At 37.7% G+C, this 18149-nt stretch overlaps 1 protein-coding gene across 1 annotated transcript; it reads right to left on the bottom strand.

The window, feature by feature from the left end:
• Nucleotides 1-10424: 10424 nt before the first annotated feature.
• Nucleotides 10425-17202, bottom strand: LOC119794912 (ubiquitin-conjugating enzyme E2 11-like; the record flags this gene model as incomplete). The annotated part of the gene is made up of 6 exons (XM_038302676.1): nt 10425-10548; nt 12633-12772; nt 13053-13155; nt 14337-14482; nt 16207-16319; nt 17004-17202. Coding segments are annotated over 6 exons (825 nt in total), but the record flags the coding sequence as incomplete, so codon positions are not given.
• Between the last annotated feature and the right edge of the window lie 947 nt (nt 17203-18149).

Raw genomic sequence — 18149 nt, forward strand, 5'->3', positions numbered from 1 at the left:
AAGAGAAGATAACGAACCTTTATTGCTTCCAGATGTTCATCAGTATTGGTGGAGATATTAAAAACAGATCCAGAACAAACAGATTTAAAAGATACAACCATCCCATCAAGGTGGTCTGACCTTTAATCTTTATCTTTCCATCATTAATTGTTCACCTTCGTTTGAATCTATGTAACCAAAATTTACCAGAACCAGAAGTTCTGACTTTTTCATTAGACCACAGATAAAGAGTTAGGAAGCAGCTTCTGATCCAATATGGGAGAATTTCCCCCTGGTTGATCTCTGAAGGGTTTTGTAGAACTTTTTAAAGCAGAGAAACGACCGACTGAAGACTTGCAGCATTTTCAGGCATTTTCTCCAAGCATCCATTCTCTACAGTTATGGCTTCTGTTAACTTTAGCTTCTCTATGTGTGTTTCCCTCTCCTCTTGGTCAAAGTTACACCTCTCCCAGTGTTCATGTGTTTAAATGTCACAGACTAGCATGTTGTTCACTAACGCCTGTTCTTCCGCTCGGCCAGTAGATGGGCGCTGACATGGAGCTGCTGGAGGTTCCTTCCTGCTTAAAGCTGCTTTTCCTCTCTACTGTCACCACTTCACTGCTCAGGAGGAAGGACTACTGTAAAATTAACGACTGGATATGATTGGCTGAGCTTCCTCGGATTGAAGACATTTCTCTAAACGCCATAATAAGCTGAATTTATTTTTACCATGTTGTAAGTAGGATCAGGCTGGACTCCATGTTTGTGTTTCAAATTGATTCTGTGTTTCTGTTGTTTTCTGTTACATGTTTTTGTATTAAAGTTGTCATGTAAATTGCCTTCAGATGACATTTGCTGGGACTTGTTTCTATTTTACAAGACTGGATTCTAATAAATTCCCCTACTAGGTCTGTTTCTGTTGAAGGATGCTTCCTGTCGTTCTATCTTCACATGTTATTCTCACTATAATAAAGGTTTGATTGAAGTCCTGTGAACAGGATCTTTTTGTCTTTATTTCTAAAGTGTCTTGAAAAAAGTGGTTGTAAATTGGTTCTTTATAAATAAAAGTGAAGTCAACTGGAGCAAGAGTTTGATATTACTATAATACAGCGCTTTGGCAGATATGTGGTTATTATTGTTTCTCTGTTGGGGGGTCTGACCTGACAACATGTTAATAGAACAATTGTTCTAGTCACCTTGCAGGTTCAGAACTAATTAGCTCTACAAAAGGACAGTGAGACTTTCCTCCTGCAGTTCTTCTGATTTTAATGAACTTATAGACAATCTGGCAGTTTAGCAGCAGAGCAGACAGGACACATCAACACTAAGACTTACAAAGAACAACAAACTGAAATGGAAGGATAATTAAAGATAAATGTTAAAATAAAACTAAAGGAATATAGTATGAACTAAATGATTAATGAACCCAAAGGCAAACAGCTTTGCTTAATTCAAACAAAACTTTGTTGAAAGGTGATTTTTTCTTCTCTAAACTATACATACTTGGTCCCTCAGGGTTGCATAGCTCACTCCTTTTAACAGACACCATCTAGTTAATGTTTCAGACTATATTCTATTAAAGGAAAAGGGGGTAAAGGATTTAAATGGATTGATTATCCGACGCTCACATTAAAACTGGTTTTAGAAAAGATAAAAATGGAGTCAAATCAGTCTCAAAAAGATCCACATGTGTACAACAAGATATGTAATTGTGCATCTCAGTTTACTAATGTGTATCACACAAAGCTCAAATGTGTACCTTGACATTTACAATTCATGCATGTGCAGTGTATTATTACTCGCATATTATGAATGATGTGAATTTGAGAAACTGAACACATTTGTAAATGTCAAGGTGCACATTTGATCTTTGTGTGATACAGATTTGTAAATTAAGATGTACAATTAGATATCTTGTTGTACACATGTGGATGTTTTTGAGATCGATTTAGCTCCATGCTCAGCTTTTACTGTAACTAACTGATCCCTCAGGAGGTGTTAGGATCCTCAGGCTTGCCCTCCAGAGGGCGCCGAGGATCCTCTTCTGCTCTGTGTTATTGTCTTTTAGGGCTGGAGTTACTGTGGGGATCTGGAGATTACCCTCTGTGTCCAGCAGAGTGCGCCGTGGGTCTTCTGGAGCTGGAACCTTCCAGCACACCTGATTCCCATCCACTCATTAGAAGACCTCTCCTTTATAAGCTCCTGCCTGACCTTGCTTCCACGCCGCAGTGTTGATCTTAGTTGGTTAGCTTCCTGAGCCTTCTGTTTAAGATTGAGTCTTGGTTGTCCCTAGGTTGAGATCAGATTCTAATCTCTCCCTTATCTGTGCCTCACAGGAATCCTGTCTCCTCGTGAAGCTCTGGATGAGCTTAACCTCCTGTCTCCTCGTGAAGCTCTGGATGAGCTTAACCTCCTGTCTCCTCGTGAAGCTCTGGATGAGCTTAACCACCTGTCTCCTCGTGAAGCTCTGGAAGAGCAACCTCACTGGAACCCTGTCTCTGGTCTGCAGCTCTGGGAGAGCTGCATCACAGGAAACCAGTCTCAAGCCTGAAACTCTGGGAAAGCCTAACCTGCTAAGCTGCCCTGGTGAGCCAACCCGAAGATTCCTACTTGGTTGAAACCTGACGACCCCTATGTGGAGTTTCCCTAGAGGTTCCCATGTGGATTTTCCCCTGATGTTCCCTGCTGATAGCTGGATGCTCAGCCTGAAGAATCCTCTGAGTTAATCCCCTGTTGTTCCCTGCTAGAGCTGGAAGCTCAGCCTGAGAAATCCTTCGTGTTTCCCCTGATGTTCTCTGCTGTGAGCTGGAAGCTCAAATCCAGGACTGCCAGGCTAAGCCTGAAGCTAATGCTTAGCCTCACATGAACTCAGCTACCAGCCATCTTCCTTTCCCTGCTCAGACCCCAGTGAACCAGCCCCCTGCCTGTATTGTTCCATAATTATCCATGTACTTGTGCCCTTTAATAAACTCTTTGGACTTTTACTAGTGTCTCCGTGTGTGTTCTGCATCTTGGGCTTTACTCAAAGAAAACCCATCATGACAGGAGGTTGCTGAGGGGGAAATGCAATCGTTTGATTCTGGTGTGCTGAAGAAAAGATGCATCTAAAGCATGCAGGACAACCTTTAACTTTGTTACATTAAGATTAAAATAGAATTGGGAGTACTAAATTTATTGACATGACATAACCCCCAGAGGGTGCTTTCTCTAACATTTTCAGGCCTTGGCAGCTGCACAAATGTATTGAATATAATAATGTCTTTTGAAAATAATTAGGATCTTAAAGTTTCCTCTGTTCTAGTTATGAAGTGTTTTAACCTACTCATAAATCTCAGCTAAATATATAATGTTTAATCTGAAAATGTTGGCAATAAATTTAGCCTTAACCGATGTTATATTTTTAGGGTTTGGGGAAAATAAAACTATGTGAAAATTGACATTAATACAACTATATGAAATTGACATTAAGAGATTTATTTTCCTTTAGTAACTTATATTTTACTTTTTTCAGAATTTGTAGTTTACTGTTGCAGCATCAGCTGTTTATTTGTTTGTAACCTCATTGAGGAGGAATTGGCTTAGAGCGGAGGTCTTTAACAGGGGGTCCACAGAGGTACTGCATGGGGGTTGCAAAAGTTTTGGTTGATTACTTTTTTTTTAATATTCCCTCCTGCAATTTTTTCCACTAATTAAAATGTCTTTAAATCCACATTAACATGAATTCAACACACTGTAGTAAACAGATAAATGGAGGCAGAAGATGTCTTTCAGTCATCAATGCACACATTCAGCAACACACAGGAGCTCTTTCAAGCTGGGCACCGTTTCATTCACAACACCTGTACCATCAACCAGGAATCAGAATCAGAAATACTTTAATAATCCCAGGGAGAAATTAATTTCGTTACATGACTCCATCTGTAAAAGAGTAACTATAGGACAAGTTTGATATAACACAATTTCATACAATATATATAATTAGTGGGTCCCTGCTCCATCTCACCATCAGTTTGGGGGTCCTTGGCCTTGAAAACGTTGAAGACCCCTGTTTTAGAGGCTATCCCAGCAAATACCAAGGGTGTGTATGGAAAACTCTGAATGTGAAGAACAGAGTCATTTTCTGACATTCAGGCTGAACTGAAAAATGTCAGACTTGAAGTCAGATTTATGAAAAAATATTTTTAAAAATATAATACAGCCTACCTCTTTTGAATATTAATGTTTTCATCTGCATGCAAATAAAGTTAACTGCATTTCTTTAGTTATTATAATATATCATATAATTTGCCATGTCAATCCAACACTTCTGTTTCTCGTGGTCAGTTATGGAAGTAGCCTACTGCATAACAAATAAACCCAACAGCCAAAAAACGGCTATTAGTCTTTTTTAAAAGACATGTAATGATGCTTATAAAAGTCAGATGAAAATGCTGTGTTAGTAAAGTAAAATCCTCCTGACAAAAACTAGGACTGTTGCATGGACAAACCAGTAAAGGTCAGTAAGTAAAAGATGTGATTATCCATCCATCCATTTTCTGTCACTCTTATCCCAAGCTGGGTCCTGGGGCCTATCTCCAGCTGTCTAAAAACTCCTCTCCTAGAGGGATTTTATTTGTTGATTTTTTTTACGGCACCAGTGGCTCATTTTTAGCGAACTGAAAATATACAGTTGCTGAAAAATCTAACGACATCTGAAGAGAACAGGCGTTTTAACGTGCGTGTGCTATATTTAGTTTTTCAGAATGGTACAATACAACTGCAGTACTCAGAAGACACAGCAGATGGCAGCATAACAGCTTCTCCATTAATAACCATTGAACAAAAAACCTTCATATTTCAAAAACATCCTCAGGCAGAACATGCAAACTCCATGCAGAAAGACCCCAGGCTGGAAATCGAACCCGCAACCTTCTTGCTGCAAGAGCAGCCCGTGTTGTAATGCTGCGCTTTCCTTATCAATGTACTCTAAAAAACCTACTAAGAACAACTGGATGAAAACTGAAATTACATTTCACACAGGTAAACTATATAGTACAGTTTTTCTTTTTCACTTTGGTGCATTTTCTCAGATCAGAAAATGAGCACCTTCATATGTGCTTGAGAATAGCTTAGTCTCTATTCAAACCCAGGTTTAAAGCCTTGCAGGGCAGCATAAAGCCCACTGCTCTCATTAAGACAGAAAAACGAAAGAAAAACAAAAACACACAAAAGGTCTGGTCAGGTGTTTTATAAAATATGTGAATCAGGAAATTGTCTATATACTAGACTGAACGTTTGTTGGATGCATAATTAGCTCATTTTATTTCAGTGTTCAGTTCTGTTCAAAGTAATAGATTGTAATTAAAAATGTCCTCGGACCTTTACTGGCTGATGATTTTCATTATTAGGACCCTGCTGGGTTCCCCCTGCAGTAGGGAGTAAATATTGTTACTTGAGGTACTAGTTTAGTAAGTTTTACGTTAAAAACAAAATTGGTTTAGAAAAGTGTTTCTTCTGCCTGAAATAGTTTTTTTTATTGTTCAATTACATTATTTGTCTGCTTTAATTATTGTATCATAATCATTAAAATACCAGAATTTGCACAGAACTAATTTGTTCTGTCTTTATTACGCAATTTAAAATATCAGATGTTAGGATGAGTTACTTTTTACTCTTGCTTGAGTAAAATTATGATCAAGTAGTGCTGCTCCTAGTGCTGCTCTTGCTTGCGTACATGTTACTGGTACTCTGGTCACCTCTGAACATAAGCATGCTACGCTAAGAACCGTGAGCTTACTCAGATTCCCGTTATTTGGCCATACAACACAGAGAAGGACAGAATTGTTGATGCCTGCAGAAAAGGAATTGGATGCAATGAATTTATTTAGGTGGGGCAGTGGAAGGGCGTACAAAGGGAACACTTTTAAGATTTTTGTCAAAGAATTATCCATGCGCATTTGTTTCTTCATCCACTTCAGTGATGCAATACTCCGTGGCCATTGAGTAGATAGTGTAAGCAAATCGTTAACATGAAAAAACACAAAACATTTTAGAGGATGCCGGTATGTTTGCATGATATTTTACTTGAGGTGACAGGCTGTTATAATGTAAAATCACAGTTATCCATTTAAAGGACAACTGCCTTCTGCAACCTCCCTCCAGCTTCATGTACACTTAAAGGAAACACTGCTTTCTTGTGGCCAAAAATATTAAACCATTTTCAGTCTTAGGAGGCTCAATGGTGATGCAACAAATCCACAAATAATTTGAATTTCTAACTAAAAACAAAGTTTTTCATTACATTTTGTCGACCATTGGAATAACAGGCACCATCTACTGCCCTGCTCAGTGCTCAGTGACTGTTAATAATAATTAATAATAATTTCTAAACACATTATAAAGATTTCAGAGACACTTGTTGTAGAGACTTGATATTTTGAGTGTAATTCAATTTTCAGTTTATTTACATAACGTCACAACACATGTAATCTAAAAGCACTTTACAATTCAATCAGATCGTAAAGACAAATCGATAGAGTGACCGATATGGTGATTTCAATTATTCCATGGACGACAGAGACAGACAGGAGTGTAGGAGTTACTGACCTTTTGAGTGTTTTTAATGCAGTATGTAAGTTTACTTGTGTTCTAACATAAAAATTAAGTTAATTAGTAAGACCGGTTTTATGCTGCAAAGGAAGACTATGAAAATCGTTAGACATGGAAGCCGTCTCGGGTTCCTGGCTGTGTGTTTCCTGGATGGGGCCGCCTGTGGAGCTGGTTGACAGTTACCTTTTGTATGTCTGGTTCTTTTTCTATGTCTGCTTCTGTCTCCTTGAACCCCAGTCGGCCTCAGCAGATGGCTGCTCACACTGAACCTGGTTCTGCTAGAAGTTTCTTCCTGTTAAAAGGGAGTTTTTCCTCTCCAATGTGGCTACAAGCATGCTTAGTGTGAGGGATTTCCTTTCGAGTCAATGAGTCGATGGAATCAACTGGTTTTCCTTAGATAGAAAACTTTGAATCAATCTGACTGGATGATCTGGTGAACTATAAAGTGCCTTGAGATCAATTCAATTCAGTTTATTTATATAGCGCCAATTTACAACACAAGTCTTCTCAAGACACTTTACAGTTCAAAGTAAATTGATTCAAAGTTTTCTATCTAAGGAAAACCAGTTGATTGCATTGACTCAAAGGCAATCCCTGTGATGTGAGATGAGATGATGTGTTGTGAATGGGCGCTATAGACATAAACTGAATTGAAATTGAATTGATGTAAACCTGACTCAGGTTAACATGGCTTTCTGAAACTGAAAATCCAGGGTATGCAGGGATTAACAAATAAAATTATTCTATTCCCACTTATCCTGTCTGAAACAGGCCCCTGTGTGTCTCTTTCGATTTACTTAATTACAAGATGAAATTGTGCCAGAAAGTGTGTATGTCTGAGTTTACGAAGCTGCCATGTCTTTATAGGTTTTCAGTTTTTATTTTTTTATATTTGGGGTTTGCTACAACATAAAACCAAACTTCCTCCTCTGTCTGGTTCTGATGGACGTTTCTTCCTCTTAAAAGGGAGTTTTTCCTCTCCACTGTCACTACAAGCATGCTTAGTGTGAGGGATTGCCTTTGAGATAATGAGTCTATGGAATCAACTGGTTTTCCTTTGAATCAATTTTACAGTATGATCTGGTGAACCGTAAAGTGTCTTATGATGACATGTGTTGTGAAGTAGGGCTACATAAATATTCTGAATTGAATTTCTAATGCCTTTTAGAAAAATGTTCCTTGGTTTAATTCTTTGCCTGTATTAGCATTTTCTTCCCCTTAATTTTGGGATAAAATATATAATGAAATATTAACAGGTGTGTGAGTGTATCTCAAACTTCCAAAAGTGTGAATAACAAAGATCAAGCAAGAAAAAGATTTTCCAACCAAATATGTTTTATTAGAAATAAAAGAAAATTATATGTCATTGATTTATAATTTTATAACTGTTAGTGATTATTAAAAAAGAATAAGTTATAAAAATGTTTAAAAAAAAACAGCGCAGATCCCATTTAATTCAATCAATAACTTTTATATCTTAATTTGTTTAAAGAACAGTTTAATAAAGATAGGTGTAAACTTGTGTTTTCATAGAACATTTCTGTAATTCAACAAAAAACTGAATAGTTATCTTATTGAAAAAAATCCCAAAGAGAGATCTATGTATTTCCCTTTAACAGCTCAGACCAGAATTAATCACACCTATTGCTAAGTTCGGTTTTTAATCTTTTTCTTTCAATCACAGACATCTTTTGGACTCCAAGCCAGCATTATGTCAAAAAATTCTGTAGATGGCGCTTAATATTAGGATAAGGCAATCTAAAAGACCTCGGGCTCATTGCCTCATATACACAGTGGGAAAATGGTTATGTCTGGTGTAGTGCGAGTTAATATTTTTCAAGATTAATAAAAAAAAATGTGTATGTTTTTTTGTAAAAAATAATTGGTAAGGACTTTAATGTTCACATGGGTCACTAACTTACCCTTGTTTGGGTAATTTTAGAGACCGTAATTTGTGGAATATAAGACAGATTTAGGAGACTTTTGACTACATGTTTGAAGATGTAAAACTGCCTGGGCAAAAGAGTCAAGGCTGGGCATCATGTACTTCATGGGTTAAACCAGACACCTTCTCTGCAGACGTAGGGGTGTTTTAAGAATATACTGTATTTTTTTGACCTTTTATAGGTGAACACCTGGGATAAGTCTGTTTTAGACTTTAGGATTTGGGGCATGATGAAAGAGAGAGATAGAAGTCTTAACATTAGCCTACATCCACACATAAATGGTCATCAGTTTTAGAACATTTCTCTGTAATCACAAAGCTAGATCAAATAATCTTCAACTCCAAACAAATATACTCAATATGTCTGAAGATTCTGAAAATATGCTCGATCAGCTAGGAAGGGAAGCATGCACACAACACTGTATGGCGCTATAGTTGTTATTTTCTGAATGTGCTGCATGTCTGCTTCTCTAGAAGTGGGACCATGACACAAGCGTCTTAGATAGTTTGGAAAAAGGAAGCAAGACTTTTTAAAATATTTTCACTCATGGAACTAGTTTCAAAAATGTTTGTATAATAGCAACCAAAACACCGGCTTTGTGCGGAAAATACAAAGGTTTGATGCAGCATGTTTGCAACTATGCCTGAGCCTACATTTAAATTTAAGCCCACAGACTGTTTGCTTGTTTATGGTCTTTACTGTTTTCACCGTCCATTGGAACATTAGTTATGTTTCAGTATGCAGTATATATGTTTATCAATCCCCCTTCACTATTATGCTCCCAAAACATCTTGGTGTGTTTTTCTGTTTTACCTGCTCAACAATGTACACTCATTTGCAACTTTATAAGGTACTTTTGTCTAACTGTGTGTTAACACAAATTTCTAATCAGCCATTCACATGGCAGCAACTCAGTGCATTTAGGCATGTAGCTGTGGTCATGATCTGCTGCATTTCAACCCAAGCATCAGTATACGGAAGAAAGGTGATTTAAGTAACTATGAACTTGGCATGGTTGTTATGGCCAGACGGGCAGGTTTGAGTTTTTCAGAAACTGTTGATCTACTGAGATTTTCACATGCAAGCTTCAATTCGATAGAGCGCTTTTGGGGTGTGGTGGAAAAGTAGATTCAAATTAGGGGAGTGCAGCCAGCAAATTTTCAGCATTTGAGTGCTTCTGCCATGTCAATATGGACCATACACTTCGATGAATACTTCCAATACCTTACTGAATCAGTGTCATGAACAAATAAGGCAGTAAAGTTGCCTCTGAGCCTTCGAACATGATTTATTTTTAATCAATCTAGGGGTCTTACATTCAGGGTCAAAATTCAAAAAAGGGTTTTTACATATTTGACTATTAAGAGATTGTCTTACAGTTTGCAAATCTTCTTAGGCATTTACTGTATTTAGCTTATTTTAATTGATTATTCAAAAGTTGATTTTTTTTAACAAAAGATTTGAAATGCAGAAATTACACAATACTTGTGTACCTTGATTTCAAATGTTCTGTCATCATTTTGCTCCAATAAAAATGAAAGTCTTCTTGTCTTAACCCCCTGTCTTGTTGGCTGAAATTATTCTTATCTTGCTCTCAGGGCCTGAACAATACCAGCGTAGAATGGGTCAAATGGCTTCTTCTCTACACTTACACCATTTGCTTTGCTCCTAAGTAGTGTTTGCTTTGCAGTATATTTACACATTGATCAAAAAATAAAAAGGAAAAAAAAATCTCACACATTGGTCTCTATAGGAAACATCCTACAATGGATACCAACTCAATGAAAGGATGGGTTGATCATTGACTGATGAGTCAAAGCTTGAACTCCATGATTAAATCTATGACTCTAAGAATATGAACCATAGTACTCACAGGGCATGAGATGATGTGATTGAAGCGCCACTGTTTGGCTAGAATTGTCCATTAATTTGTTGTGTACGATAATCTTTCACCATGGACTTCATTTCTTGGTCTGGCTTTAGATCAGTTAGTTTGAGAGGGATCGTAGGTTCAGCAAATGGATCCCATTGGCTCCTGTAAGAGAATATAGAGTCACAAAGAAAGTCAAATATCAATCTTACTTAAGCTGGACGTACACTGTGCAATTTTCGGGGCGATTTTCCAGTCGTGCGAGAATCTTAAGATCAGGCCAACTATAGCCTGATTGTGCGTCGTGAGTCGTGTATTGTACAGGGGGTTACAAGCAGCGATCAGCCTCTCACGACCACCTACCGATCAGGAATTATGAGGTCGGGAGAATATCAAACATGTTTGATTTTCTCCCGACCGTCGTGAGTAAATCGCTCAGTGCGCAAACAAGGATTCTTCTCTTTATTCTTCCTCTCAGTTGTAAACACAGCAGCATGGCAGGGATGCAATGAGTGAAATGCAGTTCTGACTGTAAAATTGAAAGACCATATTAGCCATGTTTGCTCAGCCATGTCTTTTTTTCAAATATGTTGTCGCCTTTTCTTTTTAGGACTTTCAGCACAAAATTGCACAAAGAGCAGTTCATTATAGTGAGCTTCATATTCCTCTTCTATTTGTTTGGCTTCAGGATAGAGAGCTACAGAGCAGCTCCATCTCACTGCGGAACTGAGTCCAACGTGGTTTTTAGTCGTGCAGTGTGATCGCATCAGAGCGTTGGGCCGAGCATAAATCGTTAGCTGTGAGCTTACAATGTACGACTAAACCCTGCATTTAGTCGTCTAGTGTGAGCAGCAGTTTTTTATGATCTACAAGCACAGGTCACCAATCAGCCACAACACCAGCTAAAAGGAGGATATATACATAATGAAACTCATCAAATATCCAACTTAAAGCTATACTCCCTAATAAACTTGCCATGCATATTTTTACACTCAGAAAATAATGAAGGACAGATTAGATTTAGCCCACCTTTCCAGCTTCTGCACCACTAGCCAAATGTTAGACACAACAGAGCTATTGAAGTATTATATATAGGTGTTATGGCTCTCCCCTTTTGGGACTATGAGTTTTTTGTTTTAAGTTTTTTACTAAGTACTTCTGTTTTGTTAAACTTTGGTTTATTTTTCCATTCTGTGTTATGTTTAAGCCAGTCTTTAGTTACTCTCTGTTGCCCCCTTGTGCCTGTCTCCTTTCCCCTAGCTCCCTTCTAGTCACTTATGTGGTGTAAACCAGTGTGTTAATGTTAAACCTGCCATGGCTTGTACCGATTTAGACCACTTGGGGAACCACGGGACTATATATGAATGAATACTGTTTGATGCTCATTAAAAGTTGTTGACCATACTCCAGTAGTAGTCAAGGGTTTTTTTTTTAACCACACAACTTCCATCCACACCTGCTCCATATAATCTAATTTCTCCAAGTCTTTGTTCTGTCTCCCATATATACTCTCCCTGTGCAGTTCTTCAGTGCTGGTTCCTTGTTGTTGTTTTGTTGCTTCCTCATCTCTGGTTCCCCACGTGAGATTTCCCTGACGTTTGCTGGTTTTTGGTTCTCAGTATTTTTGTGTTTTTAGATGCTTGCCTCAGTTTTCCTCCATTAAACCTGCAAGAACTCATCTCTGCCTCACTCATCTCTGTTTTCGGATCCTCAAGCAACCTCACCTCACAAGTTGACACAAGGAATGGACATAGTATTAAGTAAACTCTCAGAAAGTAAATCCAGTATAATAATCACTTGTTCAGGTTTTTTGATTCGAGGTTTTGTGAAAGGTTATGAAGTGACTTAAAGAGAGCATCTCTTTTCCTTAAGGACAAAGAAAATATTTGTTACATATATTTAGCTGTTATTTATATACTTCCAGAACAGGGGGGGGGGGGGGGGGGGGGGGTTGTTTGATAGGAGAGGAGGGACAATAATCAGGAAAAGAGTATAAAAGGCTACCCAAAATATAAAATTAGAAAAAAGTTTCTTCAACTCATATACTTCTATTGAAAAAGTATTGATTTTAATTGATGTTGGTGTTAAAGAATAAATATACAAAAGTAACAAATTTTTTTAAGCTATTATATTATTAGATCAAAGGTTAAAGTGTCAAAGATTTGACAGACAAGTAAAATGCCTGCTAAATGTAGTTCCACTCTCAACCAAGGGGTGCACAATAATACAAAATTTAATTTCAATGTTACTCTTTCAGATGATCTTCAATGGCCTTTCGTTCATAAACTGCTCTATACTTTGTTTTTACTGGATCATAAAATATCCTCTTGGTGAGTGGACAGATGAGATGTTGAGGTATAAACTGCTTCTCCTGCTCCTCCACTAGTTTCTTTTTAAAATATAAATAGTTGAAACATATGAGAATCAAATTTTTGGAGACAAAAAAAAGGCGTATAAAAAAAATGTTCATTCAAATACAAAGGATCACCCAAGCTATGTATATATATATATATATATATATATATATATATATATATATATATATATATATATATATATATATATATATATATATATATATTATATATTATTAAGGTACTTTTTAGGTTCTAAAGATAAGGTTGTTTTTTTTCTTTAGCAGCAAAAAGCATAGACTAAAAGAAGATTACCTTCTCCATAACCTCCAGTGGTTCTGCTGCAGTTTCCTGTGTTTGTTTTCTGGCTTCTTGTTCATAAAACTCTTTATTGCTCAGGTATTCCTCTGCCAGAATGCTTTAATAAAAAAATAAATAAAAAAAAACATAACATTTGCAAATATTTGTGGAAATTATATAGCATTGATTAATATTCAGGTTATATTGAATATCATGCTTAATTTAGACGAGGCAAAATTAAATTAATAAGTTGTTGTTTTGAAGATTGTTTGTGAACTGTGACTGCTATGTGCACTTTGGCAAAGTTTTTACACTGATTTGTGCATGCATAAAGTGTCTAGAGACAGGAACTGAAACTGTTGCTACGTTCTTTATTTTTTGGGGGGGACAAGCATTTAATCTATGCTATTTTATGCTTTATGCTATTTTAAACTTTTTGTTTATGCGATTATCTGATCAGATTTGTTTTTAATTAAATAAAAATCAACAAATTTAGTAATCGATAAATCATTAACTGATGTATAGAGACTCTTAAGCCCCAAACACTGACGTTCCAAACCTCGCCTGCGGCTTCTGTTCAGAACCATTCATAGTTGTGTGTAGCCTAAATAAACATCTTAAACTGCTCCTTGTTCTCCGTCTGTGTCTGCATGTGGGTAAAACACCTTAAAGCCATGACACTAGAATCTGCGGTTAAAATAAACAGCCAATGATTTAAAGAAATTAAAGCAACGGGCTTTGTTTAGTGTCTAATACAGCATACTGTTTTGATTCAATATATTTATGCATGCTTTTACTTATGCACTATCAGATACTTTTAACTATTCAATTCAATAATTAATCGCAAAAGGAAATTCAGGTATTTCTTTATGTTAAATGTATCTTATTTAGAAAAATAAATACTAGCTCCTGCTTCCATCTGCCCCTGTAAACTCTATGCCCACCTGTGCTGATCAGGTGAGTTTGGGATCCATTAGATCAGGTAATAGAGTACAAATATTTTTGAATTAGCGAAATTACTGTTAGGTTTCCAAAATGTATAAAAGCAAATATATGGGCAGATTCTATTATATAACTTTACAAGATGTTGCACATTCTTGATGACAGCTTTTGGTGCAAAACATGTCACAATTACTAGGTTTAGAGCATAATTGTTCTTCCCAGAAGACCAGGCTGGTTTCGGTAATAATTTTCCCCAAAAGAACGAACACATAACTGAAAAAGTAGGAGTGGATAGTGGACTGGTGTTGGAATTAAAGAGGTAAAAATACTGTAAAGTTATGTAAAGTGTGATGTTACCTGTCCAATGGGTCCTCTGGCTCAGGAGCAATCAGCAGGCCAAACACAGCTTCAAGAATTTCTCTCATTGTGATTTGAGCATTGTAGTTCCGATCAAATATGTTGTGACAGATCCGTCCCACATTATTAATGTTGCAGTGGTATATCTTTAATTATATTAAGGAAATAACTTCTTAATGTACATCTATGATGCAACTCAGGTAAACCTTTGGTAAAGTATCCTTGGATCATTGGGTGTTGGGCCATCCAGATAGGTTAGATCAAGCCCTGATTTGTGTCTAAGTAGCATGTATGATTAACCACTTTCTTAATGCCTCTTCATCAGCATCATTCAGTATTATCAGTTATGTTCATAGGGGCTTCTCTATAAGCCTCTCTAAAGAATTTCTCTCTTATAGTTATAAGGCCTTGATAAGTGAAAAGCCTACAAAGGCATCGTCTTTGTCCAGCAACAGTGTGATAGCACAATTCCTTCCCTGATTCGGCATTACCTTACAAGTTATGTCATTCAGTCTCCTACGTGAACAATCAATTTCAAAGGCACCCCTTACTTTGATGCTTCTCACAGGTTCTCTCAGGTGCAAACATGGTTACTACTGTATATCCTGGGTATCCTAGCTGCCTAACCATAGACTTTCACCTGCCGGTTGTGAACAGCCCCTCCAGTTTATACGGATGTTGCTGTAGCTTTTCTCTGACCTGGCAATGTCTCCTAGGGCTCTTGGACAACAGGTCAACATGTGCTCCAGTTATCTTTCTTACTGGTAGAGGGAGCACAGTAAAATGTCTACTAGGCCTCAAAAGAAGACACTGGATTGAGTTTAAAATATATCATAGACAAAATTTACCTCTAAACTTGATTTGATGTTCATTGGCAGTCGTGGGTGAGCGGTTAGGGTGTCAGACTTGGATCCCAAAGGTTACTGGTTCGGTTGGTGGGGGGAGTAATTAACCAGTGCTCTCCCCCATCCTCCTCCATGACTGAGGTACCCTGAGCATGGTACCGTCCTGCCACACTGCTCCCTTGGGGTGCCATTGAGGGCTGCCCCCTTGCACGGGTGAGGCATAAATGCAATTTCATGGTGTGCAGTGTTCACTTGTGTGTGCTGTGTCACAATGACAATGGGAGTTGGAGGAGTTTCCCAAAGGGCTTTCTTTTCACTTTCATGTGGTTCTGCCTATAGCAGGTGAGGAACTGTGCTAGCATTAAGTGTAATTGGTCATAAAAACCAAGCTTGGCACGGTTAACTGATCCAAGCTTGGTCCTAACTGGGCACTAACTAGTTCGGACACTACCCCTCTACTACGATTATTCTTGGAACAGCCTTCACCTTTTCTTTTCTATGGCCATGTTATAAGAAGGCTTGGATTGCTCCCACTGCCTGCCTGCCTTAATCCAGCCACCTGCACACTAACTGAGCTCCGTTCATAAAAAACATTTCATCCCAGCGCTCCATGTCCCCAGCCTGTAACATCTTCCATGACCCCTCACTCCCCCACCTTGTACTGTTCTCCCTGCTGCCCTGTGGGAAGAGGCTTTACAGCATTCAATGCAGGTCCAGCAGATTCCAAAACAGCTTCTTCCTCACTGCCATAAGACAGCTGAATGTTGAAAAAACATTTTTTTTTTTCCTCCCACAATGTTTACATTGATCACCGCTGCACTTTAGGAAATGGAAATGCCTGAGAGCTGTACAAAATTACATTTCATTCTGTATACACTCTGTGAATACAAAATAAATAAGTTTGTCTCAGTCTAAGTCACTGTGCACTCCTTACTCAGGTTGTTTGACTGCCTTTAGAGCTGTTCACTTCTTCCACTCTAGGCCGGCTTTAATACAAGGAATAGACATGTTACTTGACAGGATACATGGGTCACAAAGCGAACTGTTGGAGGCTTTACTGGGTAGTCAGGACCAAATTGGCAATACAGCTCAAATGTTCCCTTTTCAGGGGGACCCTCCATGAGAATCTTCCAGAAAGCTGTGGAACAGAATATAGCTGTTAAAGTATTAATGAACATTTTGTCCGTAATAATAATAATAATTTTCATCTCCAGAATATTGAAAAAAAATAATATCGAAATATATTGTCCAGGGTTGATGCTGAGAAACTAGTCCATGCATTTGTCACTTCGAGGTTGGATTATTGTAATTTTTCTTTCTATCAGAACACCCACAAAATGATCCTAAAAGCCTTCAGCTGATCTGAAATGCTGCAGACAGAGTTCTGATGAAAACCAAAAGAGAGATCATATTTCTCCTATCTTAGCTGCCCTTCATTGGCTTCCTGTTAAAACCAGGCTAGAATTAAAGAATTCCTTGTTCTCATGTATATACCCCTAAATAACCAAGCTCCATCTGATAATAGCCTTGTCAAACATTCCTTATGTTTCTAAGATTCAACTAAATTCAATTCAGTTTAGTTATACAGTGCCAATTAACAACATGTCATCTCAAGGTACTTTATAAAGATAATTCAACCAGATCATACAGTCAAATTGTTTAAAAGTTTTCTATCAAAGGAAAACCAGTTGATTGCATCGACTCATTGACTCAAAGGCAATCCCTCACAATACAATGTACTCACAGTTAGATATATTTACATCCATAATGCATATCTAAATAAAAAAAGAACATAAAAATATTAGAAAAAAGTTTGACCTACTGAAGTCAGATTCTGATGGAAAGATATTAATGTAGGGATGTGGTTCACAATGAAGACCCTTAAGTTCCTCCAGAATACGTCTATCTTTCTCCATAAAACGCCCACGTTTGGCTTCCAGAATCTTCTTTTGGAGAGCACTAAGACAAAAAGGGGTTAAGCAAATAGTTAAGTAACAATTAATTTCTAGATTAAAAAAACATTATTCTGTTTTGCTTTAAAATCTAGTATTAGGCTACTCTTTGTATAAAAAATGCAAAAGAACAGTTGACACCAGATACCTTTTCACAGTTCCCTATGCAAATGCTTGCCTAGTCTTTATTAAAAGATTTCCTCTTAACAAGTGTGAGGAAAACTGGTTGCAATTAGGTAAAGAACTGTTAAGACATGATTTGATGCTAATGAAAATTCTGTCATCCAGGTCATAGTCAATTTTATATGTATGTACTATAGTGCCATAAGAGGTACATCACTGTCTTACAAGATAATTAACAGGAGTCACACCCATAAGTAGTCAGGTTAACTAGTCAGGTTAAATTTTACCAGTAAGCAGCCTCCCAACTGAGTTTTTAATAAACCCCACCCCTATTTGAACAGTCACCAACTCCCTAAATCCACGATATTCCCAGGCCAGAAGGACCGGCTTACCCTCCCATCCCCGTCAGCAGCCCACATGTATCAGTAACATAAAGCCCTCTGTCAGAAACCTAAGTATGTTGAGAATTCTTGCAATCTATTTACAAAAAGGAAATTCTCTGGCTCCTACAATGTTATTTTAGGGCAGAGAGGGCTTAGTTCTTAGTGGAAAATGAATTAGGACCATAAATGAAAGTTCTTCATGATGAATTGTTTTAATCTCACTCCCATCTGAGGCCACAGATGGCTACCACAGAAGTGAAGAGTATCCAAAAATGTGCATGTTCATGTGGTACTAGGTAATTACTTGCTCGGGTCAGAACAACCAGGCTGCTGGTCCATGGGTCGATAATGGGGTGAGCCCACTTACAAGCATGCTGGTTCTAAAGACACTGATTTCATGTGTCTTGTGTGTTCTTTTCAGGCACCAACCCCAATGGTTCTGTACCCTGTGCAGTGTTGGGCACGTTACTTTGAAAAAGTAATTAGTTATAGTTACTAGTTACTTCTCCC

This window comes from Cyprinodon tularosa, unplaced genomic scaffold, assembly GCF_016077235.1.
Source record: "Cyprinodon tularosa strain WSP-4 unplaced genomic scaffold, ASM1607723v1 ctg498, whole genome shotgun sequence".
NCBI lineage: Eukaryota > Metazoa > Chordata > Actinopteri > Cyprinodontiformes > Cyprinodontidae > Cyprinodon > Cyprinodon tularosa.